The sequence below is a fragment of the Callorhinus ursinus genome, unplaced genomic scaffold, assembly GCF_003265705.2.
Source record: "Callorhinus ursinus isolate GAN/ISIS: 27379988/994484 unplaced genomic scaffold, GSC_fseal_2.0 scaffold37, whole genome shotgun sequence".
Taxonomy (NCBI): Eukaryota; Metazoa; Chordata; class Mammalia; order Carnivora; family Otariidae; genus Callorhinus; species Callorhinus ursinus.
The window spans coordinates 117,535-143,428 of NW_027397099.1; the positions used below are offsets into that span (position 1 = coordinate 117,535).

The 25,894-nt window shown below is 43.2% G+C and overlaps 1 protein-coding gene across 15 annotated transcripts in view; it reads left to right on the top strand.

The window, feature by feature from the left end:
• The window catches only part of WDR59 (WD repeat domain 59), an 84,186-nt gene that overhangs the window by 38,846 nt on the left and 19,446 nt on the right, over nt 1–25,894 (top strand). For all 15 annotated transcript variants that reach the window (XM_073880004.1, XM_025888868.2, XM_025888869.2 and 12 more), the window contains 9 exons: nt 1,522–1,678; nt 5,323–5,402; nt 6,714–6,846; nt 6,983–7,107; nt 9,058–9,222; nt 11,609–11,704; nt 11,837–11,993; nt 12,470–12,539; nt 17,259–17,412. In XM_073880004.1, the coding sequence (XP_073736105.1) occupies nt 1,522–1,678; nt 5,323–5,402; nt 6,714–6,846; nt 6,983–7,107; nt 9,058–9,222; nt 11,609–11,704; nt 11,837–11,993; nt 12,470–12,539; nt 17,259–17,412 (1,137 nt within the window). The remainder of the gene's footprint in view (nt 1–1,521; nt 1,679–5,322; nt 5,403–6,713; nt 6,847–6,982; nt 7,108–9,057; nt 9,223–11,608; nt 11,705–11,836; nt 11,994–12,469; nt 12,540–17,258; nt 17,413–25,894) is intronic.

Genomic DNA, 25,894 nt, shown 5'->3' on the forward strand with positions numbered 1-25,894 from the left:
AAGGGGTAGAGGTGGTGCCAGAGAGTTGTGGGGCTTGCGGTCAGTAGATCGTGGTGGAAAGAAATCTGGCTTTAGATTCAGAAGACCTGGGTTTTGGGTCCATCCGTGCCTTTGAATTTTTTCTCAAGATTTACTGAGATGTAATTGACGTGTAACATTGTGTAAGTTCAAGATGTACACTTATTTCACTTAGCATAATGCCTTCAACCCCACCCATGTTGTGGCACATGACGGGATTTCCTTCTTTCTTGTGGCTGAATAATATTCCATTGTGTGTGTGTGTGTGTGTGTGTGTGTGTGTGTGTGTGTGTGTGGTGTAAGATACATCTTCTTTATCTGTTCATCCATTGATGGGCACTTAGATTGTTTCCATATTTGCAGTGAGCCATTTAATATTTGTGTGGCCTTGGGCAAGCTGCTGGATGCTCTTGAACAATACTTTCCTCCTCTGTAGCATATGAATATAATTTTTACCAGGCCTTCCTTTTTATTATTGTGATAAAATTTACCATTTTAAAGTACGCAATTCGGTGGCATTTAGCACACGCACGATTATGTCTTTCCTTTTGAAAAATGGTATGTGAAAGTGCTTTAGAAACCATAAAATGCTACAGATATAGGGGATAGGCTATTAGTCTTTCAGCAATTTTCCCATTGTCACATTGATAGCTTTTGATCAGAGATAATATATTTTCTTCAGTGTCAGCTTGAAAGGGAGTACAGGGATGAATAAAGCTGCCTTTATGCATTAGGCTGTCACCCTGAGGCGCTGTGGAACATAGAAGATAATTTAGGTATTAAATGGCTTTTGCATCTGGGAGTGCTTGTCAAGAAATCAGCCATTGTTCTTATGAATTAGAATACTTCTCTGGATTAATATGTTCACTTTAAAAAATAAACAGCGATGTCCAGGAGTGCTGCCAGGAGGGAAAGTGAAGATAAATGTGCTTTTAGGTGACTGTGGTTTATTCCTTCCAGGACAGAGTCTGCTTATCTACCAAATGGGCCCCCTTAGCTACGTAGCAGATTAGGTGTCGATAAGTAAAACGTGTCAATCCTGAAACTGGAGGGTTTCCCTCTGAATAGCTGTAGTTTTGGGGGCCGTGGGAAGGCGATGCTTTGTGTGGATGCTGTGCTTCTGGTGCATTTCCACATGGCAAGAACTCTGCTCGCTGCTCTGGGGTTTTCCCCAGTGTGTCTTGCATACTCGTTCTGGATGTGAAACAGTGTGTTCTGTTCAAAGCCATTTGCTTATTTTAGAATTTAAAGTTCTCCAAGTATTTGGCTTAGCTTTATTTTTTACTCGCTTTGGTCCCTTCCATGCACAGAAAAAGGGAATAAATGCAAAAGAAAAGTAGACGTGATGGTTAACTTGTGGTATTTGGAATACATTTCCCCAGATGGGTTGGGGCCTTCCATCATCTCATTTATGTTAGTTAGGAAAGCATTCCAACTTTGGTAATTCAAGATTCAGCTGACTCTCCCTGGAATAACCACCTGCTTTTCCCTTTCCTGCCGTAGCCTTTCAGCAATGGACTGGTGACTGTGATGGTCCCCCAGCTGCGGAGGGAAAATAGTCTCCTCTTGTGGAACGTCTTTGACTTGAACACCCCAGTCCACACGTTTGTGGGGCATGATGATGTGGTGCTGGAGTTCCAGTGGAGGAAACAGAAGGAGGGTGAGTGAGTGGGAGCCTGATTTCCTTCTGAGCCCTGTTCCACAGAAGCTCCAGTAGAGTTGGCCATGTGGTCCAGTGTGGAGGACATAGACCCCTCAGGTCTGGGCTTAAGGAATGGGAGTCAGGGGGACCGCCACCTACCCACTGTAGATGGGTAAAGGGGTGTGTGGCTGTGGCTTCTCTCCCAAGCTCCCGCTTCTTCTCTTAGGTTCAGTATCATCTCTCACCTGCGTGGAAGAGATCTGTAAGAGATGGATAGACTTGCTGTTGGATCATCCCTAGGGCTGAAAAACTCTGGGGTCACAATCCTCAGAAGCCTGGCGTTTGCTCCTTGCCACTCTGGGGAGGAAGGAGACCTGAGGTCATCATTAGCACCACCCACCACCACGTATGCCTAGTTCCCTTCACAATGCATAGTGGTCTTTTACCTCCCGCCTCCTTGAAGATGGGTTTGACCGCATGTCTTGCTTTGGTCATGAGACATGAACAGAGTGATACGATCTCTTCCGGGTTGAAGCATCAGCAGCCGTTGTACAATTACACGCTCTCTTTGCTTCTGCCACCACAACTGGCAAAACTCCAGCTGGAGCTGTGCCCATGAGCAAGATGTCCTTGCTTTAAGCCTCTGAGATTTGGGGATTGTTTGTTGTTGCAGCTTCAGCTAGCCAGCCCTCACTAATGCAGGGTCAAGTGTAATGGAGTCAGAAGCCCTCAGCCTCGGCTGCTCCACCAGCTCACTATGCAAACTTAGTTGCAGCCTCTCTTTTCCTGAGATCTTATTGTCACGATCTCTAAAGGAAGTATATTTCTTGGTCTTTCCATATTATGGAAGGAAAGCCAGGCAGTGGAGTGGTGTGACCCGTCCAGGGTCCCAGGAAAGGTTTCGGGTAGACCTGGGATTATAGCACTCATCTTATTCCGGCTTATTTGTGACCTTCGCAAGCCTCTCTTCCAGGATAGTTTTTGAAGGGACTCTTTTGATCATCCTCTTAATTTTCTCATCTTTATTTCCCGAATATCCCTGCTTCTAGGAACATGAGGCTGCTTGGTCTTTATCCCATTAATTTGCATGCATGACTTTGACTTTCAACTTCCTTTCTTTCTTGCATTTTGCCATCGTAAATAGATGAAGTCGTTTCCTCATAGTCTGGCAGGGAGAGGTTGGCCTGTAGTTTTGGCTTGAAACAAAGTTTTTAGCAACCCATTTTCAGTTATCTGTGTCATCTGTGAGCTGGCAGGCTGAATTGTGTACATGGGGGCCATCTAGTCAGTAGTGAGATTTTGAGTGCAAGTTACAGGTGTTTCTTCAAATTCTTTTTATTGTAAAGTGTATCATCTGTCCAGAAAATTGCATAAAACCTGTACAATCTTACAAATTTTGAAGTGAAAAATCTATGTAACTACCACCACAGACTAGAAAGGGAACATTACTTGAGCCCCAGATCACAGTCCTTTCCCTTTCCCAGAAGGAAACCTGTCCTAATATTTATGAGAGTGATTTCTGTTGTTATTTTTATAGTTTTGCCACCGTTTATGCATTCCTCAAAATAGTTTCAGCTCGCTTGTTGGACCTTTTGTAAATGTAATCCTCCTGCACGTATTCTTGTATTTTACTTCTTTTTCAACCACTGCTGCTCCATTTTATTTTACTTCCATGGCTTCTTAGTCAGTTTTTACTGGATTACCTCAAGCTTCGACTTGGGTTTTCACTGCGGTGCAGGAGCTCTTAGAGTGCTAGCAAGAGAATTGGGATGTCATGGCCAAGGGAAGGGGATGCTTCGTGAAGGAAGCTCCAGTCACTGGTTTCGGATGTTGCTGAAGGAGCAAGGTGCAGAGTAAGAAGAAAGCACTTAGCGGTACAAATAGGAACCAATGTGATCATTAAGAGACGAGTTCCAGAATCAGATTGAGGCTAGAAGCCGGATTGTAAGGCAACATGAACAGAGGCAGCAGGAACTGGTTTTGTGAATGAAGTCGGCTTCACAGGCCAGGAGCAGACTAAGTTGATCTTAGAGCTGCTGCCCTCTCTGTCTGAGGGCAAGGAGAGGGTGCAAGAGAGGCGGTACGTGGGAAGGCAAGGGCCCTTGGAATGGGGGTGAAGGCGCTGGTGGAGGGGTTGGGATTAGAATGGAATTAGGGATAACTTTTCTCCACAGTCAGGGACATGAAAAGAAGCCAGATGTGAACGCAGACGATTGCTGACGTGAACATGAGTCTGTACAGGGTCCAGGGGACTCCTGGCAGGCAGCCGTTCAGAAGACTTGTGTCCTCTCAGGCACACGCAAGAATACAGCAACACGCTGAGGAGCGAAGGCCCAGCTGAGGGCAGTGACACAGGGAAGGAACTTCTGCCCCTCACCCACCCACCCTTTTAGCTTGGCCACATCATGTTCTCTGCTGCCTCTATTTTCCCATCTGTAAAATGAAGGAATTGGATGAAATTCAATTCTAAACTCTTTTAAATTCTTTGCTCTCTAAGGATGGCCATAAAGGAGATTCTCGATATGACCTAATTACTCAGAAATGCCCTGATCCTTTCATAAAGCTCCCTCAACGATTTTAGAATAGTTTCCCTCTGACCAGACCTGATATATGGAAATATAACTCAGTCAATTAAGAACACTCAAGATTGATTATCCTTTTTTTTTTTTTTAAGATTTTATTTATTTATTTATTCGACAGAGAGATAGCAAGAGCAGGAACACAAGCAGGGGGATTGGGAGAGGGAGAAGCAGGCCCCCCACCGAGCAGGGAGCCTGATGCGGGGCTGGATCCCAGGACCCTGGGATCATGACCTGAGCCGAAGGCAGACGCTTAACGACTGAGCCACCCAGGCGCCCCGATTGATTATCCATTTTATAAAGAGATGCATCTCTTTACCAAAAAATTCTTTTAAACAGCACGGTGCCGTTATGCATTTAAAGCAATTCGTTTCACAGAAGTCATATTCATGCTCAGCTCCTCTGGAGCATATAAAAGGAGGAACATTTGTGGAGGCGAAAGTTCAATGTGACGTTAAATCCCAGCATCCCTCTTCACCTGCTGAGCTGCCAGATATTATTTCACTTCATTTAAGTTTCTGTTCAAATGTGACTTCCTCAGGGAGGTCTCTCTAAAAATAGCTCCGCCATCAGTTCTCTAATCCTGGGTGTTATGTTTTCTTACTTTTCTTTTTTTTTTTTTTTTAATAACACTTGTCACACCAGACATTTTTTTTTGTATTTTTTTTTTGTCTGTTGCCACCACTGGATTGTGAGATCTATAAGGACAGAGACTGTAGTATTCATGCTTGTCCTAGTACCTAGAGCAGTGCCTAACGTCTAGGAGATGGTCAACAAGTATTTGTTGAATGGATGGATAAAGGAATCTCACCCCATTGCAACCTGTAGCAATACTAATGTTGAATTAAAAAAAAAAAAAATTCCAGGGGCACCTGGGTGGCTCAGTCGTTAAGCGTCTGCCTTCGGCTCAGGTCATGATCCCAGAGTCCTGGGATCGAAGCCCGCATCGGGCTCCCTGCTCCACAGGAAGCCTGCTTCTCCCTCTCCCACTCCCCCTGCTATATTCCCTCTCTTGCTGTGTCTCTCTCTGTCAAATAAATAAAATCTTAAAAAATTCCAGGATTATTATTTGGTGATTTCTAGGGTCCAAGGACTACCAGCTGGTTACGTGGTCACGGGATCAGACCTTGAGAATGTGGCGAGTGGATTCCCAGATGCAGAGGGTATGTATTCAGTGCTGTTGTGGAGGAATGTAACTGGGTACGCTAGAAACTTAAAAAAAAGACAAGGTTTAGTACTTGTGGGAGTTAGAGGATACGTGAGAGACCTTTACTAATACTTGCTGGTTGGCTGAGTGGCTTGTGTAGGCCACATGGAGGCTTTGCGATCTTCAGGAGCCCGTGTTGGGTACTTCTTAAGTGTGAAAAGCCTCTGACTGCCTTTTCTCATGTCCCGGTGTGAGAGTGTGGGTAGCCGACTGAGCAAATGGCCCGTGGGCTTCATTTCTTTCTCTTCTTCTAAATGAACTAGAATGTCTAACCTTAGGGCCTACAGTGTCCAGAGCCCTTTACTTCCATCAGCGGCACCTGTCCTATGAAGCCCTTTTCAGTTTTTGCCCCATAAATGATACCTGTTTCTTAGACGAACCGCAGTGGTTGGTACCTGGTATGAACTGCCGTGGCCCTTGCTGTGCTCTGCCTCAACATGGTTCTTCCATTCCATGGCAACATTCCGTAACGGCCAGAACTGTGCCTCCTTGTGCTGCCTCCCCCCCAGTGCTCTGTAGAGGATAGATAGAAAATGCTGCGTAAAATTTTCAACCCTGCAGGGTGCCTGGCTGGCTCAGTTGGTAGAGCATGCAACTCCTTCTTTTTTTTTTTTTTTTGGTGCCAAAACCTGGGAACAAGAGCATGCAACTCTCTTTTTAATACTTTTTAAGTTAATTAATTAGAGAGATCAGGCGTGGGGGCTGGGGAAGAGCAGAGGGGGAAGGAGAGGGACAAGCAAACTCATGGCTGAGTAGAGAGCCCAATGTGGGCCTCAGTCCCATGATCCTGAGATTCACGAGCCCCACATTGGGTGTAGAAATAACTTAAAAATCAATCAATCAATCAATCAGTCTTAAAAAAAAATTTTGCAACACTGCTCAGTACAAAGTCACGCTTGAGCATTTTGTTTAAGTATCATCACCTTACTGCCTTTCAAATATATTTTTTCCAGAAAGTACCATTTGTTCATTTTTGGTCTTGGGTTAGCTGAGCAACTCCATAAAGGCTTGGAATGTAAAGTAATGTTTTCTGAGGCTTGCACAAACTATGAACAGGATGAAAAATTTCCAGGGTAGCTAAAAGTCTGTTCTCCTGTGTATTTCATCAGGGAGATTTGGTGGAGGGTAAAACCTATTCTGATTGTATCGGTTTTTGGCCGACATCTTTAGCCTTTGTGATTCCCATTTTTAAGTCAGAACCCTAACCAGACATGATGATCATTTCCACTGACATCTGTAGACCTAGATCTTCTACCCTTTGTTGCAGCTTTGTGCAAACGACATATTAGATGGTGTCGATGAGTTCATTGAGAGCATTTCTCTTCTGCCGGAACCAGAGAAGACCCTTCACACGCAAGATATAGATCACCAGCACAGCTTGAGCCACGGGGAGGAAGAAGGTAATCGGTCAAACAGGTGTTTCAGGGGAAGTGCCCCTCTGTGCATCTCAGAGTTACGGCAGATAACCTAGAACGGCTCTCGGACCCATTTTCAAAAGCGTTTTCCAACAACTGAAGAACCTCTCTCTCCTGCTAGTCTTAAAGGAAGACCCCCCGAGCAGTGTCCTGGAAGAGAATAAATCGGAGCAGCCAGGGCTGCCTCAGACTCTGCAGCAAGAGTTCTCGCTGATCAACGTGCAGATCCGGAACGTCAATGTGGAGGTGCTCACTCGTTTACGGCCTCGTTCCCCTGCTTGCAGATGGCAGTCGGGGGGCGAGGGGACTCTTTCAGCTCTGGTCTCAGCTAGCAAAGAGCTTTGCTGCACCAACAAGTGAATCTCTCTGCTTGCTTTTTTATTTTCTAGGTTTTCTAGAGAAATAGATGTTTTACAAATGCAAATTATAGTCTTACCATAGTGTTTTCTCGTAAGATGAACCAAGGAATAAACCGATGCTCATGTGTCTTGAAATCCTCTTAGCTGCTCCAACGCCTCATTTTACCATGTGTGAAGTTACTTAGAGCCAGGAAGACTTAGTGATTTGGCAGGTTACTGGTATAGTTAGTGGTAGAGCTGAATTTGGAAGCCAAACCTCCTGACCACCACCCCCACCAGGTTCTTTGGACTCTGCTGTACTGTCTGCCTTTAAAGGTGGTCATTTCCTTAATGACTTAGATTCATAGTAAGAAGGTCACCAAACCTCTTTGTTCATTTAACACATGGAAAGGTTTACTCTCTTCCTTTTGGGGAGGTATTGAAATGCTTTGCTTCAGAAAATTGAGTCTGTGAAGGAGTTTTGAAGTTTGATTTCTTTTTTGCCCACATTCAACTAACAGTAGGTATGGATATGTGCATGTGCATAATTATCTCCTTTGGCCTTTTTGGGAGGAGGGGGGCAGAGGGACAGAGAGAATCCCAAGCAGGCTCCACGCCCAGCACGTAACCCAACGCAGGGCTCCCATCTCACAGCCCTGAGCTCATGACCTGAGCTGAAATCAAGAATCAGATGCTTAAACCAATTGAGCCATCCAGGTGGGCGAGGATTGGCGTTTATTTATTTTTTAATTTTTTTATTTAAGATTTTATTTGTTTGACAGAGAGACAGCGAGAGAGGGAACACAAGCAGGGGGAGCAGGAGAGGGAGAAGCAGGCTTCCCGCGGAGCAGGGAGCCCGATGAGGGGCTAGATCCCAGGACCCTGGGACCACGACCCGAGCCAAAGGCAGACGCTTAACGACTGAGCCACCCAGGCGCCCTTCCTTTGGCGTTTAAAACAACTCTGCAATACATGCTTTTCTCCCTACTTTACAAAAGAGGAAACAGACACTAAGAGATGTAATGACTTGTCTGAAGTCAGCAGCTGTTTGGTAGAAGAGATACTATTTGAATCTGTCTCCAGATTTCCCACGTGTGTGCCTTTTTTCGCTCTACTCCAGCTGCCTTCTCTGGTTGGCAGCCCAAGAAATAGAGAGAGAAAGGATTCTTTGATTAATTGGTTACCTGTATCAATTCAGATCGTAACCCTTTGTTGAGAACAGTTGAGAACAGTGTGGATAGCCAAGTGATTCTAGTTTAAGAAGGAGATCTTGATTCCTTTTCCAGGAGTGCTTTTTTAAAAGTATTGAGATAAAATTCATGTACCATAAAATTTACCCTTCTAAAGTGTACAATTTGGTGGTTCATAGTATAATCACAGAGCTGTGCCACCATCACCCCTAATTCCAGAGCATTTTCATCATTTCATCATTCCTTAAAAATCCTATCAGCAGTCACATCCCATTTCCCAAGCCCCCGCCCCTGGCACCCACTAATCCACCTTCTGTCTCCATGGATTTTCCCAGGAGTGCTTTTTAACTCGAGTCCGGTATTTCAGTTTCTTCCTGCTTTATTTTCTCATCTCAAAATAAATGTAACAAGTTTCGGTTCTACCTCACAGCTTCAGGCTGAAGCTTTTTTAAGTCAAAATACTTTGAACTTATTAAATCAGTGCTAAAATTAAAAATCTGTCTTAAACATAGGTTGTCTAAATCTTCCAAATTCATTTGTCTCTGGAGAGTCTCCCTTTGCCCAGGTCCCGGGAACCTAGAGCTTGCAGTTAACTTGTTTAAATTCATTTGCGTCCGGAAATGCCCGATGGTTCATCTCCCGAGCAGTTGTCCCTTTGTCATCTGCAGATGGACGCGGCGGATAGGAGCTGCACGGTGTCCGTGCACTGCAGTGGCCACCGTGTCAAGATGCTGGTGAAGTTCCCCGCGCAGTACCCCAACAACGCTGCCCCTTCCTTCCAGTTTATCAACCCCACAACCATCACATCCACGATGAAAGCGAAGCTGCTGAAGGTGGGGGTCTGTGTTCACACATTCTCCTTAGTGTAAGAGGAAACGTCTGTTCACAGGCATCAGCATCTAAGTTGAGTGGTAAAGTTGAATGAAAACTCCAGTAGATAAGATTTGAAAGTCATTGTGTGTCTGTGCTTCAGCGTTAACTTCATTGTGTATGGAAAACATCAGAGCAGTCGTTCTTAACCTTTTTGGATCATGGACCCCCTTCGAACATCCAGTGAAAACAGTGGACCCTTCCCCAGAGAAATTTGCACAAATGTTGTACATAATTTAGAAATATAGTTGTAGTTCTATAGTTATATATAACCTGCTCATAGATGTCCTTGAAGTTATGCATTAATCCCTGGTTAAGAACCCTGCAGTACATTTTCATTTATCTGGAAACAGTAGGCAAGATGTATTCTGAAGCTAAAAGGTATTTTATCATCGGAAAACAAGGGGCACCTGAGTGGCTCAGTTGAGCATCCAATTCTTGATCTCAGTTCAGGTCTTGATTTCAGGGTCGTGAGTTCAAGTCCTGCTTTGGGCCCCATGCTGGGCATGGAGCCTACTTACAAACAAAAACAAAATGTAAGGCAATAAAAAAAAAAATCCATTCCAAGAAAGGAAGTGGTGTCATCCTCAGGTGAGGCTGGCTGGCTGCCCAGGTGAGGTATCTGAAGGGATGGCGGTGCCTGAATGGAGGTGGACTAGCCTGGCATCTGGTCCTTGCTCCTGCAGCCTCAGAAACTTGCTTTGGCAGTTCTAATCAGAGCTAATCAGGCAGAATCTCCCATTAAAAAAGCCCCACAAGCTGGGCATGATACACCTTTTTCAGTTTGAGCAGCGTCATGAGTGAAGTAACTGAAATGTCCTGACAAACCAAGATGACCCAAATGCTACACATCCTTTGCCTAATTTGTATCATACACACTTGACCCATCTTTCTGGGGGAAGATACGTAACCAAGAAAATTTTCAAGTGGTGTAAGGATCTCTCAAATGCTACTCTGATTTTGTAGTATAGGTGCATTTTGTGCTTGGAAATTTTTATTTTTCATCCAAGTATAATATGTAGTGTTATATTAAATTAGTTTCAGGTGTACAATAATAGTGATTCAGCAATTCTGTACATCACCTGGTGCTCATCATGACAAGCGGACTCCTTAATCCCCATCACCTGTTTCACCCATCCCCCACCCACCTGCCCTCTGGTGACCAACTGTTCTCTATATTTGGGAGTCTGTTTTTTGTTTTTCTGTACTTGGAATTTGAATATTTCATTGTCTTATTTGCACATACAAAAAAGATGTTCCTATTGTTATTAAAATGATAGGATTAAAAAATGATAGGATTAGGAAGTATCTTTAAAGGTCAATTCAGTGCTGCCTGATAAAAATATAATGCAGGCTACACGTAATTTAAAATTTTCTAGTAGCCACACTAAAAAAAAAAAAAATTGAAAGTAGCAGGTAAATTAATTTCAGTAATATTTTTACTTAAGTATATGCAAAGTATTCTCATCTCAGCATGTAGTCCATATAAAAATTATTGCGAGAGTTTGCATTCTCTTTTTCGTACTAAGCCTTCAACACTCGGTATGAATTTTACACTTACAGCACATTTCAATTCAGCACACACCTAACAACTGAGGCTGGCCCTTTCCTTTTCTTTCTATTTTTTTTTTTTTAAAGATTTTATTTATTTGAGAGAGAGCAAATAGGGGAGTGGGGCAGAGGGAGAGGAAGAAGCAGACTCCCTGCTGAGCAGGTAGCCTGAAGCTGGGCTTAGTCCCAGCACCCTCGAGATCGTGACTCCAGCTGAAGGCAGACGCTTAACCGACTGAGCCACCCAGGTGCCCCAACACATCTGAATTCAGACTACCTCACTTCACCTGCTGTGTAGCTGCATGTGGGTAATGACTTCCATATTGGACCACGCAGGCCCAGTTTACACACCTGTCTTCAGTATGTGTATGTCAGTTTATGTCTATAGCATGTGCCTTAAAATGTTAGGATTTATATTTTTAAAGAAGCAAAAAGAAAAAAAGATACATTGTAATTTCCACCGAAGTGAAATCTGTTCCCCCTGGCTTGTATTGGGTATTACTTCTAGGATACTGAAATTTTCATGAGGGGGTAGGGGTTCAGCTAGGAGAGGAAAGGAGTAGAATTCACGAGAAAGAAATGTGTGCTCTTAGGCTTTGTGTGCCTGCCCTGGCTAAGGAGAGGGCTTCTCGAATGTGCTCTGTGAGCCTCTAGAGCCAGGTGGAAAGTAGGATGCCAAAGCCTCAGACACAGCTCCAGTCTCCCTGCATCTTCACGACTTCCCACGGCTTTGAAGAAGAAAAGTGAATCAGGAGAAGGAATGTTGCTATTCTTGACTGTGTTTCGTGCCTTTTCTAGATCCTGAAAGACACTTCCCTGCAAAAAGTGAAACGAAACCAGAGTTGTTTGGAGCCCTGCCTGCGCCAGCTCGTCTCCTGCCTTGAGTCTTTCGTGGTGGGATTCTTGTACCAACCTATGCTTTGATGTTTTGTTTCGTTTCTTCCTCCCCAAACTAATGTATCCTTATTTTGTAAGTCAGCTTTAAGACAGCTTCTGGTTTTTAGTCTGTTAACTTTTAAATTTCAGAACCAAGAAGACAGCACTTCCAGCAACCCCTTTGCACTCCCAAACTCTGTTACTCCGCCCTTACCAACGTTTGCCCGAGTGACCACTGCCTATGGGTCATACCAGGATGCCAATATTCCCTTCCCTAGGACCTCGGGGGCCAGGTTCTGTGGAGCAGGTTGGTCTCTTTTTTGGTTCTCTGATTCTAGATTTTGAGAGCAAGAAGCCCAGAATGTCCTGTAGTCTGTAAAGAAATCTCAGAAAAATCAGGAAATTTTCATTTGTTTCTGTTTCCTGGGAACTCAAAAGACTGCTGTAGTGTTAAGTGGTCTGATGCTGAATCGGCTTCTGTGGACATATCCTAGGAATGTTCAACAAAATTACAGTTTTAATTTTTTTCATTCTGGTGAGCATGAATTTGAGTCTAATTCAGATCCCTGATTCTCAACACAGGACGGGTCCCCTAGCAAAGAAATATAAAGTACCGAGAAGATTTTTTCCACACCACACACATCCCATCCCTCCTGGATCCTAGAGATTCTGACCTTTGTCCTTGTTACATATGGCCACAGTCAGGAATGACTAGGGCCTCCTTAGGATTTCCCACGTGCAGCTCATTGACCCTGATGTGCACATGTGTGTCTCCTTTGTCAGGGTTTCTGGTGTATTTCACAAGGCCAATGACGATGCATCGAGCAGTGTCTCCGACAGAACCTACTCCGAGGTGAGCTTGGGAGATGCAGATGGCAGCTGCATTCATGGGGCCATAAGTGGGCAGACATCTGGGAATGAGCACTGAGTTTGTCTTTGGACAAGTGGTTTTAGTTCTTCAGTAAATACACTAAGATTTTTTTTTTAAGATTTTATTTATTTGACACACACAGGCACCCCCCACTCTAAGAATTTATTCATGAAAGATTAGGTTCACGAAATTGCCACTAAGCTGAGATTTGGGAGATCTGGTTACTACCAAACCACCAGAAGAAGTACTTTGATAAAAGCTGTTGTCAAAACAAGGCAAATTTTTTTTTAATGTGCTTTTCCCCTATTGCTAAAGTATTATTTGAACATTAAATAAAAATAAAAAAGTAACAAAAAAGATCATCTACAGGTCCACAACTCCGATACACCACTTCTAACATTACCGAAACATGTTAAATTTTTAAAAATGATGTTAAGTGGTTGGAAAAACTCACAATATGGAAATTTTAAATTAAAATTTGAAAGCTGGGGCACCTGGGTGGCTCAGTTGTTAAGCGTCTGCCTTCGGCTCAGGTGATGATCCCAGGGTCCTGGGATCAAGCCCTGCGTTGGGCTCCCTGCTCTGCGGGAAGTCTGCTTCTCCCTCTCCCGCTCCCCCTGCTTGTGTTCCCTCTCTCACTGTGTCTCTCTCTGTCAAATAAATAAATAAAATCTTAAAAAAAAAGGAAAAAAAGGTCTTTAAAAAAATAAAATTTGAAAGCTTTCCTTTTCCTTGGCGAGTCACTGTTAGCAATTTAATATGCTTTCTGTCTGGTCTCCATTATTTTTCTGTGTGTGGGTTTTTGGTTTATTTGTTTTGTTCTGTTTTTAAGAGGCAATCTAAAGTAACAAATGGGAATATGGACTTTGGAGCCAAGCCACGGGGTCCCCATCTTGGTCCTGCTGTTCTGTGACCGTAGGCAAGTTACTAAACTGTGCTTGAGTTTCCTCAACAATAACTTGGGGATGATAGTGGCACCTACCGCCTTCAGCTGCTGGGAAGATTAAATGTGTTAATCCCTGAGAAGCATTTAGAACCATGCCTGGCACATTGCTCTGTGTTTCCTATTACTACTACTGGTTGTATTTTTTGTTCTTGTTTTTGGTTTTTTTTATGTTTTTACTGTTTTATTGAGATATAAGTCACATAGTATATAGTTGACCCATTTAAAATAATTCAGTGGCTTGTTGTATATTCACAGATACAGACAGAAGGTAGATAGTGTTTACCCAGCCCTGGAGGAATGGGGGACTTGGGAGTGTTGACAGCTGGGGGATGCAGTTTCTTTGGGGGGTCATTAAAAATGTTCTAGAACTGACTATAGTGATGGCTGCGCATAAATTCGCCTATTCTGGGCATTTTGTATAAATAGAATCATATAGTTATGTGGTCCTTTGTGACTGGCTTCTTCGCTTAGTGTAATGTTTTCAATGCTCATACATGTAGCATGTGTCAGAACTTCCTTTCTTTTCATTGCCAGATAATATTCTATCATATGTATATGCCACATTTTCTTTATTTATTCATCAGTCAGTAGATGTTTGGGTTATTTCCTCTTTTTGGCTATTATGAATGATGCTGCTATGAGCATTTGTAAGTTTTTGTGAGGGCCTAGATTTTCATTTCTCTCAGGTATATATGTAGGAGTGGAATTGCTGGGTCATATAGTAAAGGGTTTTTTTCTTCATTAATCAATTTTATGTTTTAGAACAGTTTTAAGCATATAGCAAAATTGAGTGGAAAGTCCAGAGAGTTCTAGTATACATCTCTGAACCCACACATGCACAACCTCCCCTATACCACTGGTTTTTTAAGCTTAAATGTTATCAGTTATATATGATAGACTTCTGGTTCTGCGGTGGGGCAGCCAGGATAACACGGAAGCCTTCCCACTGTAAACACCTGGGTGTGCTGGATGTAATATAATCAGCATATTTCCAGGAAAGAAAGGAGATTGAACTGCTGTCCCGAGAGTCTGTCAATCTCTGCAGTAACCTAGGCAGATGAGACCTTGGCCAACAGGACTAGGGAGTTAAGTGTCAGAGACCCCATATGCTACTTTGGGTTCTTTATTTGAAAGATTGTACTAAAAAACAATCGCCTACTCTCAAAGGGAAACAAGAATATGTGTATCTGGGCTTTGGATCAGAACAGCATTTTATTGAGGTATAATTTACAGTACACGAATTTGAAATGTATACCTTGATGACCAGCACCCAGACCAAGATACAGAGCAAGGGTTCCCTGTCCTTTCACCCAGAGGAAACCAGTCTTGTGACTTCCATCATTGTAGTTTTAGTTTTGCCTGTGCTTGAGCTTCATCTAAATAGAACATCATGCAGTGTGTGCTATTTTATGTCTTACGTATTTTGTTCAACTTAATGTTTTGGTTTTGGGATTTTATTTGAGAAAGAGAGAATGAGTGGGGGGTGGGGCAGATGGAGAGGGAGAGGGAGAAGCAGGCTTCCCGCCGAACAAGGATCCTGGCATGGGGCTGGATCCCAGGACCCTGAGATCATGATCTGAGCCAAATGCAGATGCTTAACCGACTGGGCCACCCAGGCGCCCCCAACTTAATGTTTTTGAAATGGATCCATATAGTTGTATATGTCAGTGGTTCCACTGTATGAAATAATACAGTTTGTTTTATCATTCTCCTCTTCAGGGATATTTGGATTATTTCCAGTTTGGGGCTATTATGAGTAGATCTACACATTCAGGTCTTTTTTTTTTTTCATGTATATTAATTTCTCTACCCAAGGACTAGAATCCTTGGGTCCTAGGATAGGTGTATGTATGATTTTTGTTTTTAGCATTGCCAAAAAATCTGTCCCCAGTGGTTGTGCCATCTTACCAGCAATGTTTCAGAGTTCTGGTTGCTCCACATTCTCTCCAAAATTTGGTGTTTTCAGTCTTTTCAACTTCAGCCATTGTGGTGGGTATGTGGTATCTCATCCTGGTGATGACTAGTGATGTTGGGCAGCTTTTGTGTGCTCGTTGACCATTTGGGTATCTTCTTTTGTGATATGCCTGTTCAAGTATTTTGCCCATTTCTTTAGGACTGTGTTCCTTATTATTTATTTGTGGTTGTTTTTTATTCTGGTTGTAAATCCTTTGCTTGAAGTATGTATCGATTTTCTCTTAATCTGTTGCTTGTCTTTCTCCTTCCCTAATGATTTTTGATAAACAGAAGTTTTTAATTTTGATGAAGTCCAACCTGTCACTTTAAAAATTTAATGGTTAGTGTCTTTGTGTTGTAGAAAAACAATCTTAGCCTACCTAAGGTCACAAAAATATTCTTCCATTTTCTTTTAAAAATTTATGGTTTTAGACTCCTTATTTAAGGCCTGTAGTCAATCTCAAATTAATTTTTGTGTATGATGTGAAATAGGGGCCTAAGCTCACTTTTTTCAGTAGAGATACATAATTGTTCCAGCACCATTCATGGAAAAAATTTCACTTTTCTCATTGAATTTGCATTGATTTAAAAAAAATTGCATTGGGACGCTGATGGTTCAGTCTGTTAAGCGTCTACCTTTGGCTCAGGTCATGATCCCGGGGTACTCGGATCAAGCCCTAGGTTGGGTTCCCTGCTTAGTGGGGAGTCTGCTTCTCCCTCTCCCTCTGTCCCTCCCCTCACTTATGCTGTCTTTCTCTCAAATAAGTAAATAAATAAAATCTTTTAAAAAAATTGCATTGATACATTGTTGAAAATCAGTTGACCCTATGTTTGTGGGTCTGTTTCTGGAGTCTGTTTTTTTTTCCCCTTTCATCTATTGGTTTCTCTGTATGCCAACACTATCCTCTTAATGTAGCTTTTATATAGTAGGTCTTCAAATCTGCTAGGGTGTGTCCTCCAACTTTATTATTCTTCAGGATTATGTTGGTTGCTCTAGGTCTTTTGCATTCCTGTAAAAATATGAAATGGCTTATTGGTTTCTACAAAGAAAAAAAAGCCTATTCATATTTTGATTGGAAATGTGTTGACTCTGTAGATCAGTTTGGAGAAAACGGACACCTTGACAATAATATGGAATCTTCCAATCCCCTGACATGGTATATATCTATTGTTTTGAGCCTTCTTTAATTTCTCAGCAATATTTTGTATTTTGTATTTTCAATGCACATTTTAAATTTGTTTCTAGGTATTTGATGCTATTGTAAATGAAATTTTTTAAATGTTTATTTTCAAACGTTTGTTTCTAATATATAGAAATAAGTAGATTTTTATAGATTGGCCTCCTATTTAAATTCACTTATTAGCTCTACTAGTTTGCAGATTCCTTTGAATTTTCTATGTATACAGTCAGAAGTATTCTCTGCTTTTGCAGACAAAGCAAAGCAAAGCATTCTGTTTTATAAGTTCATTTTGTTCTTTTTTGTTTCCTTTTTTTCCCCCATTTTCCCCATCTTTTCTCTTGGTTTCATCACGCGCTTAAGAGTGACACTACTTGGAAATATGGAAAGACTGGGATGCCTGGGTGGCTCAGTCGGTTAAGCGTCTGCCTTCGGCTCAGGTCATGATCCCAGGGTCCTGGGATCGAGTCCTGCATCGGGCTCCCTGCTGAGCAAGGAGCCTGCTTCTCCCTCTGCCTGCCTCTGTCTCTCTCTCTGATAAATAAATAAAATCTTTAAAAAAAAAAAAAAAGAAATATGGAAAGACTGTAGCCAGTATGGATAATTCTGCGTTTTCAACCACAGGTCTCTGTCAGCCTTGTCTGCTTATCATACTGGCTTGATTGCGCCCATGAAGATCCGCACGGAGGCCCCTGGGAACCTTCGTTTATACAGCGGGAGCCCCACTCGCAGTGAGAAGGAGCAAGTCTCCATCAGCTCCTTCTACTATAAGGAGCGGGTAAGCAGCAGAGCCATGGCCTTCGATTCTTATTCCTTCTGGATTTTTGTTCTTTGTCTCCCTGCCTGCTATGCAAAGCAGCTGGGTTAGTAATCCCCCTGTAGTCTTTAACTTTCAAAATTAGTTTGTTCAAGAAGGACCTTTGCTTTGTTCCTTCCGGTTGGTTTTAACTACTGTGAATGGTGTGTGTGGAGGGATGGGTTGGTTCTTACGGTCCGTACTTGTCACTCCCCACTTAATCCTATCCTTGTTCCCCCCACTTGTTAAGGTGATTCCCACTGTTTCAGGTAGGATAATTTAGCTGCAGATCTTCCTTGGTGTTCTGATGTTTGTCACCAAGTTAAGGGGTGCTTCTGAAGGCTTGGGGTCTCAATGTGTTTAGAACGTCATAGCGGTGAGAAGTTTTAGTTGATCTCGGAGGGGTCTTACGCTCTTACTAAATCCGCACCGAAGTGCCCAGCTGAACAGAAGAGCTTACGGGAAAGTCACCGGAGCCTGTCCTGGGCTCCTGGGCTCTCCCGGCAGCGCCTCGTCCCTGACCTACTATATCAAGCTGTCAGAAGCCTTTGGTGACGACACCATGGAGAATGTTGGCAGAGCGTAGGAGTGCTTCTAAGAACTCTTTCTGTGTTGTCCGATTGAGAGGCTGGTTTAAACTGCCTTTGGACTGACGTGATGTCTTAAACACAGCTACCACCAAGCTATTAACCAGCTCAGTCCTTAGGAATTCTTTGTTGCTGTCCCCAACTAATTGAGAAATGGTGGATTGACTATCACTGAAATGTGTTTTTTAAAAAATTGAGTTATTGTAAATAAAAACCCAATTTCCAGGAAGTGTTAGAGGTGTCTGCACTCCGATTGCAATGTAGTGTCTAGCCTTGGTTCACACTGGTAGTTGGACACCTCTGACTTTGTGTAGTCTTGGAGTTGGTATGTGACTGAAACGAGCAGCAGGGACTGATGCTTGAGACAGGATCAGCCTTGGGCAGAACCACTCCGTTGAATGGGGACAGTGACTGTTGCTGCTCTGCAGTCCTCTTCCTCACCTCTCTGACAGAGTTGTGCCCCTCGGGGCCCTGTTATCTTCCCAAATCCTTTACATGCCAAATTTTTAGGTGTTCTTCCCCTCTAAGCAAGCTAGTAGGCATTTTATTGGCATAATAGTCAAACAAACTCATGGTTGGGTAAACGGGGGAATTTTCTTTAGCATCAGGGCCAGGCTGAGGAGATCTTTTAGTCAGAGACAGTTCTGAATCCCCCTCTGAGTCATGTCATGTGTTACTCCTGCTTGGGTTTGGATTGGGAAAATAGGTGGACTAGCATTTTGACTCTGACAGTGCAGAAAGGCCATGCCTGGGCAAAATAACCCCAGTTCCACGATGGGACCTCTCCTAATGCAAAAGCATTTGTAAAGCCTTACTTACGTACATGTTTTTCATGGTCTGGCTTCTTTTACCATAAACACCATAATCATAAAGAGGGACCAAAGGCACATAGATAATGACCTTTTATCAGACAGGATCCGCTGGGGAGGAGGGGAAGGATGTGATACTTCACTTTGGGATGACTCCCAATATACAGCTTCTCCACAGAAAACAGGCTATTATAGTCCCTTAAGATGACCTCATATATTAAGTGATCTTTAGGTTTTATTTCAGAGACTGGCCATATAAAATGGGGGCAGACACTTGTAATTTTATATGAAACGTTTGTATTTCTGTGTAATATACGTACAGAAAAGTTCACAAATCATAAGTATATAATTCAGTCAATTCACAATCACACAGGCCAAGAAATAGAACATTCTAAGAACCGTGGAAGCTCTCGGGAGGAAAGCACATCTCAGTGGGTGACATATAGTAGTTACTAGGTGAAATCCTATGAAATTACTGATACCTTATTTATTTATTTATTTATTTATTAAATATTTTATTTATTTATTTGACAGAGACAGAGACAGCGAGAGCAGGAACACAAGCAGGGGGAGTGGGAGAGGGAGAAGCAGGCTTCCCACCGAGCAGGGAGCCTGATGCGGGGCTCGATCCCAGGACCCTGGGATCATGACCTGACCCAAAGGCAGTTGCCTAACTATCTGAGCTACCCAGGCGCCCCCATACTTGACCATTTTTAATCTCAAAAAGTTTCATGTGGTTCAGCCTCATAAGAAGTTAAACAAGTGAGTCATTTTGTGATGAATCTGAAATAAATTCATCTCTCCTTGAACCTTGTTCATGTCCATCCCATTACTTGAGGCACAGGGCGGGGGTGGGGGAGTCAGGGAAATGAAATGGGGCCATGGTATCTTATAGAGGCCATCTTCCTTACTCTTAGAGGTCGATATAGTTTTATCCCTCAAGGAGTATTTTCTTATCCTTAGGTATCTAGTTTGACATATCAAATAATACCACTTTTATTACTTTTGTTCCTAAAATGATTCCAGATTGCCACATTTCTCTGTGCGTAAGTCTTTATTTTCAGCCCGTTTTTCCCCTACATATTTTTATTCTCTTTCAGATCTCTACCCTTGAGATCGTTAAATGAGTAAGAGTCAAGGAAAAGAATATAACTGCGTTAAAGTATAGCAGTGAAGGAATTATAGAGTGTTTTGGAGTTATAAGACGCTTTATGGAACCAGTGGGGATTTTACCGTTTGTTTCTCTTGTTTTTATGTATTTTTAACCTGCCCTACTTAGGTCATATTATTATATTCACCCAAATGTTCTCCAGATGGAATTCCAAGGTTTGTTGCTAAATACTTAAAAATGTGAGAGACTAAAAAAACAACAACAATAAAAACCAACTATCAAATTTCATAGGAAGTTAGAAAGCAGGAGAGATGCTAGCGTTCATTTGGTAACTGGACCAACTATTAATAGTTGACGAAATACTGTTTATTCCTAGGGCAAATCAGAAGACCCAGAATTTGTGATAAACATTAGGCCTTGGCCTATAAACATTTCTAAAATTTTGTTCCCGTGCTTCAGTTTATGTCACTAAAATAGCTCTAATGTAAATAACTGAGGCGGTCTTGAAGTTAATAGAATAATTTCTGATTTCCATAAACAATGCTTTTCGGCCCCAGTTTCACACTGATGCTCATGTTGTTAGCCAGTGCTCTCAGGAGGGCAGCTCTTCAGCTTTGCTCCCTCATTCCCTCCATTTCTCATGCACGCTTGCTTACCCATCACTCTGAAAATAGCCCTGCAGCCCTGAGGTCAAGGCTTCCACTTTCCCCAGTGCCCACCAAACCACACATCAGAAACAGTTGGGTGTCAAGTCTACCAAAGAACTTTTTCCTTTTTAGGGATGAGAATCTTCTCGCACATAGATGTGCTCTTGATGGGGAGGGGAGACCCTCCACCCATTTCTCGACTTGCCCTGCGATCCTCCGTAGAGTACACCAACATTGACCTCAGCCTCCTTATATCTTGAGATGTGTTTCAAACTGAAGAATGATGACACTGAAGCTGGGTTGGGAGAGCAATGGGTCGGGAGGGAGGTGAGGGAATCCAAATATTGCTGTGCTGAGGTTTAGATTTTTAGTCGTTCAAACCCGATTTTGCAGTAAATTGTGGTACCTTTTAATCCATCAGATGTGTGGGAAGCTTTCATTTTATTCTATATTTTTCCCTTTTAATTTTCTTGGTGTTTTTCTTCCCTCCTCCTGGGTGTAACGTTTTCACGCACAGATGTCTCCTCGCTCTGCCCGGCGACGTTGGTCCATACAAGCAATTAACGACTTCCCGGTACTGTGCGCTGTGCAAATGCTCTCCTTGACTAATCCTGTCTGCCCAAAGGCCCAAGAATAAAATGCCACCTGCCTGGCTTTGAGGAACCTGAGTGACAGGCTGGCTGGTTTTCAGGACCAGCACAATAAATTTTTCACTCTTGGGAGTCAGGCAAGGACTTCCTCCTTGTTTCATCCAGTTTCAAGTGGGTGAATACTGAGACCGTTAAGGATTGTGAATGGGCTTCTTTGAAAATGAAGCCAAACACTGGGTTTCTTGGAAAGAACCCCAACTGTAAGCTTTTAGCTCACCTGATTTCATTTGGAGTATTTGTATAATTTCCTGGAGCTTTCAAAAGCCTACCTTTGGCATGGGGTGAAGCAGAGGAAGATATAAGAGGCTTCCACCATTTTGTCTCTCTGTTTTTATCGTCTTGGTCTAGTTCAAAGAGGGAAGTGCCCACCTGCTTCGTTGGCATGATGCATAAGCTAGTTTTTAATCGTTCAGGAACTTTCTGGAACAATTTTTTCCTTGCCATCAGTATTTTGCATTGCAATGAAACCTCTGCTGTGGACATCCTCTCTTGCTTTTCTTTCTCTCTTCCTCATTCCTGTTGGCCACCCCCCCTCTTCTGTCTTCCTCTCCCACCCCCTTCATGTTTCAGTAGTGCCAAGGTGGCCTTGGGCTGTGCAAGGCAGCCTTGTGGCTTTTTTGTAAATTTTATTTAGTGTAAAAAATTTTTCGGGGAATAGTCTTATAGCCTTTTCATATCGAACCCAGTTGAAATCAGGAGCCCTGATTAGCACGTACCACTGCTGCTGACAACTTGCGGGCAGAGCCAACGTGGCCGCCTTTCCTCAAAAAGCCTGTCCCAGCCAACCCGACTGCTGGATTTCCACTGATTTCCAGAAGTCTCTGCTCCTGCTGCTATTGAAATAGGAACTCATGTTGACTCACTGCCCACTCTGCTGATTTTGCATTGTTGGTGGGGTTGCTGCGAAGCAGTTGGTGGCTTATTCTTGGGCTGTTTTTACATTTAACCCATTTATTGGCATTGATGTTGCCTCCGATTGTAGCAGTAACACTGGTGGTACAGTCGCAAGCTGGCTATATTGGTTGTCTTTCAGTGCTATTTGCACCAATGCCTCCCCCTCCCCCCCAGCCCTTTCCTCCCTGTTCTCCTTCCTATGATTCCATGAACGCCTTCTTGGTATGTTCAGAGGAGCATCCCGGTGCTCATCATGTGATAATTGTCTGTCTCGTTTTGTCTCTCTTCCCTCAATCCCTGCTTATGAAATCTGTGGGGAAGGGGCATTTCCTATGATGGGGCATTGAGAAGACCTAAGAGAAACACAGAGCCCTTTGCCTCCCAGAGGGACTGATCCTACTGCACAGAAAAGCACCCACATTGAAGCCCGTCAGAGTGGGACTGGAGCAATGCAGGAGGTTTCGGGGGCTTTTAGGCCAGAGTGCCCTCCCCTCACCGGGAACGTTCAGCCACGCCTCAGCCTGGTGTGTCGCTGTTCTGTCACCTGACAGTTGCACAGATGAGAGAGTCCTCAGATCACCAGCAAGATGTAAGGGAAAAAGAAGCCGTGGGGAAGTGTGGATGGCACATGAACCCTTTTTGCTGTAGAAAAGTTATCTTTGCTCATTCGGGAGCAGCAAGGACCTAAGGCCCTGACATCTGATTGGGGATTGAGCATGTGTTTATTTAGGCAGCCTTGTTAATATTTGCATCCCCAGAATAATTAGTCACTAGACTGGAGTACTGGGAGACCCCTCTAGCCTGAAGGGGAGGTACTTCGTATTTAAAAACCACCAACCACTAAATAGAAAAAACAAAACTCTTTTATGACCCCTTACAGATTTTTGATAATGTTTTGCAGTTATTCCTTGCTGGATTAAATGAATGCACAGCGCTGTCCCATAATTGCTTTTATAGTTTGAGGCTTGGTGGCAGCTGTGGTTAGGGTGATCCAGTGGTGGCAAACCTCCCGTTACAAGCTCAGAGGCAGCTTAGTGAGTTTCTACCACACATTGCCTATACATCAGAACGGATCGGCCAAACCACCTAGAAGCCTGTTGTCTCAAGAAGTTGCCAAGCAAGTCCCAGGAAATCCAGGTTGTGATTTCCATAATTCAGTGAAGGATGATTACAGAAAATTGTCCAAGTCCACTGTCTTGGACATTTTCATTAAGTACCTATTGATGACTCCCACGGGTTTGTTTCTCCCCATCTCTGTAACCAAGGACCACAGACGGGCAGAGGAAAGGGTCCTAAGGTATCTCTTTGGACTCCATTCTCTTCCCTCTGAATGTGCCTACCCCTCCCACACCCAGAAAGGGGATGAAACACAGTGTGAGGGTCAGGCTCTTGAGCCTGGCCTGAAATACAGTGTCTGGGTGTGAGCCCGGTGAGCCCCACATGAAGCCAGTAGCCATGGCCGCCTCTTGTCTCTGCTGGTATTCCGCACGCTGCTCCGGATGTGCTCGGGATACTTGGCAGAGAGGTGAAATGAGAGCAGTTGTAGAGACGGGTGTCAAGACAGGCCTGATACCATCAGATGTTGATCTCCTTATATGCAGAAATGGATCCATTTAAAAATGGGCCAAACTGTTTACATAGTAACAGATAGCTTAGTCTTAGGGCTTTTTTTTTTTTTCTTTTTAATCCAAAATCATGCACTCGAAAGCAGGTTAATAAGGACGGGCTTAGCAGCCTGACGGCCTGTGTTCAAATCTCAGCTCTTAGGAGTGTGGCCTCAAGTAAGACTCACATTCTCATTTGTGAAATGGAAGCAGCAGCCCCTCTTTCAGAGCCGAGGTAGTGCCCACGCTCGCAGAGAGGAAACGGCCCCGAGCGGGAGCTCCTGTTGTTCATAATAACAGGCAAATCTGTAAATCCTAAGTCATACATTTATACGCTTGGACTTGTGTCCGAGACATCTCTCAATTCCCACATATAAGACCATCTGTGGCCATTTGAAGGTGAGGCTGTGGGGAAATAGGACAGTTGCTCATGATCTTCCATGTCCATTACCCAGGTCCTTCTGCTCAAGTATTTTTGACATTCTAAAATGATCACTTTCAGAAATAATTCATGTCTGCTAGGAAAAACATTTTTAAATGAGCTAGTCTGTATGCAAAGGGACCACTTTTGGCACACGGGCCTTAATATTTTGCTTTCATTAAGTTTGCTTAAAAAGATGGACATGGTGGTGGTTTTCAGTGTGGTCTGAAAGCTAGTAGACCCCATCCCTCATGAGGCCTCCATTTATTTCCACCTTTTAGTTACATGGAGCTGTAGTGAAGTGCCCAGTTGTTCCAACACTGCTCATTTTCTCTTGTAACAACAAGCCAGAGTGTCTGCCTGAAACAGTGTTTTAGAAGCCTTCCACCCGACACAGAAAACCAATGAGATGGATCATATTCCATTCCAGGTGGAATTTTTTTAGTGTCGGATCTTTTCCTTTTGTTTCTTTCTTACTTTTTAAATCCAGTACCCCAAATCTCATTTGAGATATTCAATTATGTAGGACCTACGGGTGTTGTTTCCTGGAATTTTTAAACTCCTGGAAACCTGGATGAAAAAGTTTGTGTACTTAACACCCTCCCTGTTCCAATTCACCACACTGTGCTGTTCCATTCACTGCCTGGTAGATGCCCACAAAATTACCCTACCCACAACCAGTCACGTCAAATTATTTCACGCACATGGACAACATCTGTCCTGTGCTGGTTAACACCGCCTGGCTCCAGTCCATTCTGACAGGCTGTTTGCTCTTTAGCCCATTCTCCCCTTACTTGCATCCTCATCAGGATATTTGTGGCTAAAAGGCTAGTATTTTTGTGAGTGTGTACATAATTCTTTAGAAACTAGCCAGCACAAATCAAGAATCGAAGGGCTGCCAGACAGTAGTAGACAGGGCTTCTCTTGTATTGATAGTAATGATGTGTATGAATAAAGAGCACAAAGTAACTCAATTGCTGCCTAAGATCAACTGGGTCAAAGTTCCAAATTGATAATGTAGCACATGTATTTACAAATTATGATAAACAGTTCAGAGACCTCAGCTAAACTTCATCTGCCACGAACCGAGTCCAGGTGTCCTGGATCTAGTAGGTTCCATAACCCTTACTGAGCCCATAGGAAGTTCCATGCCGTGGACACCTTTGGGGATTAGATGGGACATCATTGGTCAGAAGCGACTAACTATAGACCATGACTAATGAATGGAAGAGTGTAGAAAAATCACTAGCGGAAAATGAATTATTTGTGAGTAATATAAGTAATGGTCTAATCTAAACTCCTGAGGGCTTATAATGCATTTATAATCACTACCGATTTGTTTTAATTGTACATTTTCAGTCTGCACTCTCACCTTTTCATTGTGGCCTTATTAGACTTGCAAGATTGGAAAGGAGCTCATCCTGAGGCATAGTTATCGGTGAGCAAAGAGGATGACATGAGACTAAGTTCATAGCAAATAAGGAGCTCACCCAGGGTCACACTGAACCAGCACAGGTGGTAATAAGACCAGCATACCTTGGTTTTCTGACTCCAGATTGCAGGTCCCTTCCCTAGCAACTATGTTAATAAGTATGTCACCTCCCCCCTGAGTTGAATCACTTTGGTGGCCCCCTTTTTAACTTCCAGCAATAAAATAAAATAGAATATTGTTCCCTCAGCTGGTTGTCATTTTGAAGATACCAGATGGGGCTATGCTGATAATTCTCCCTTTCCGGGACAT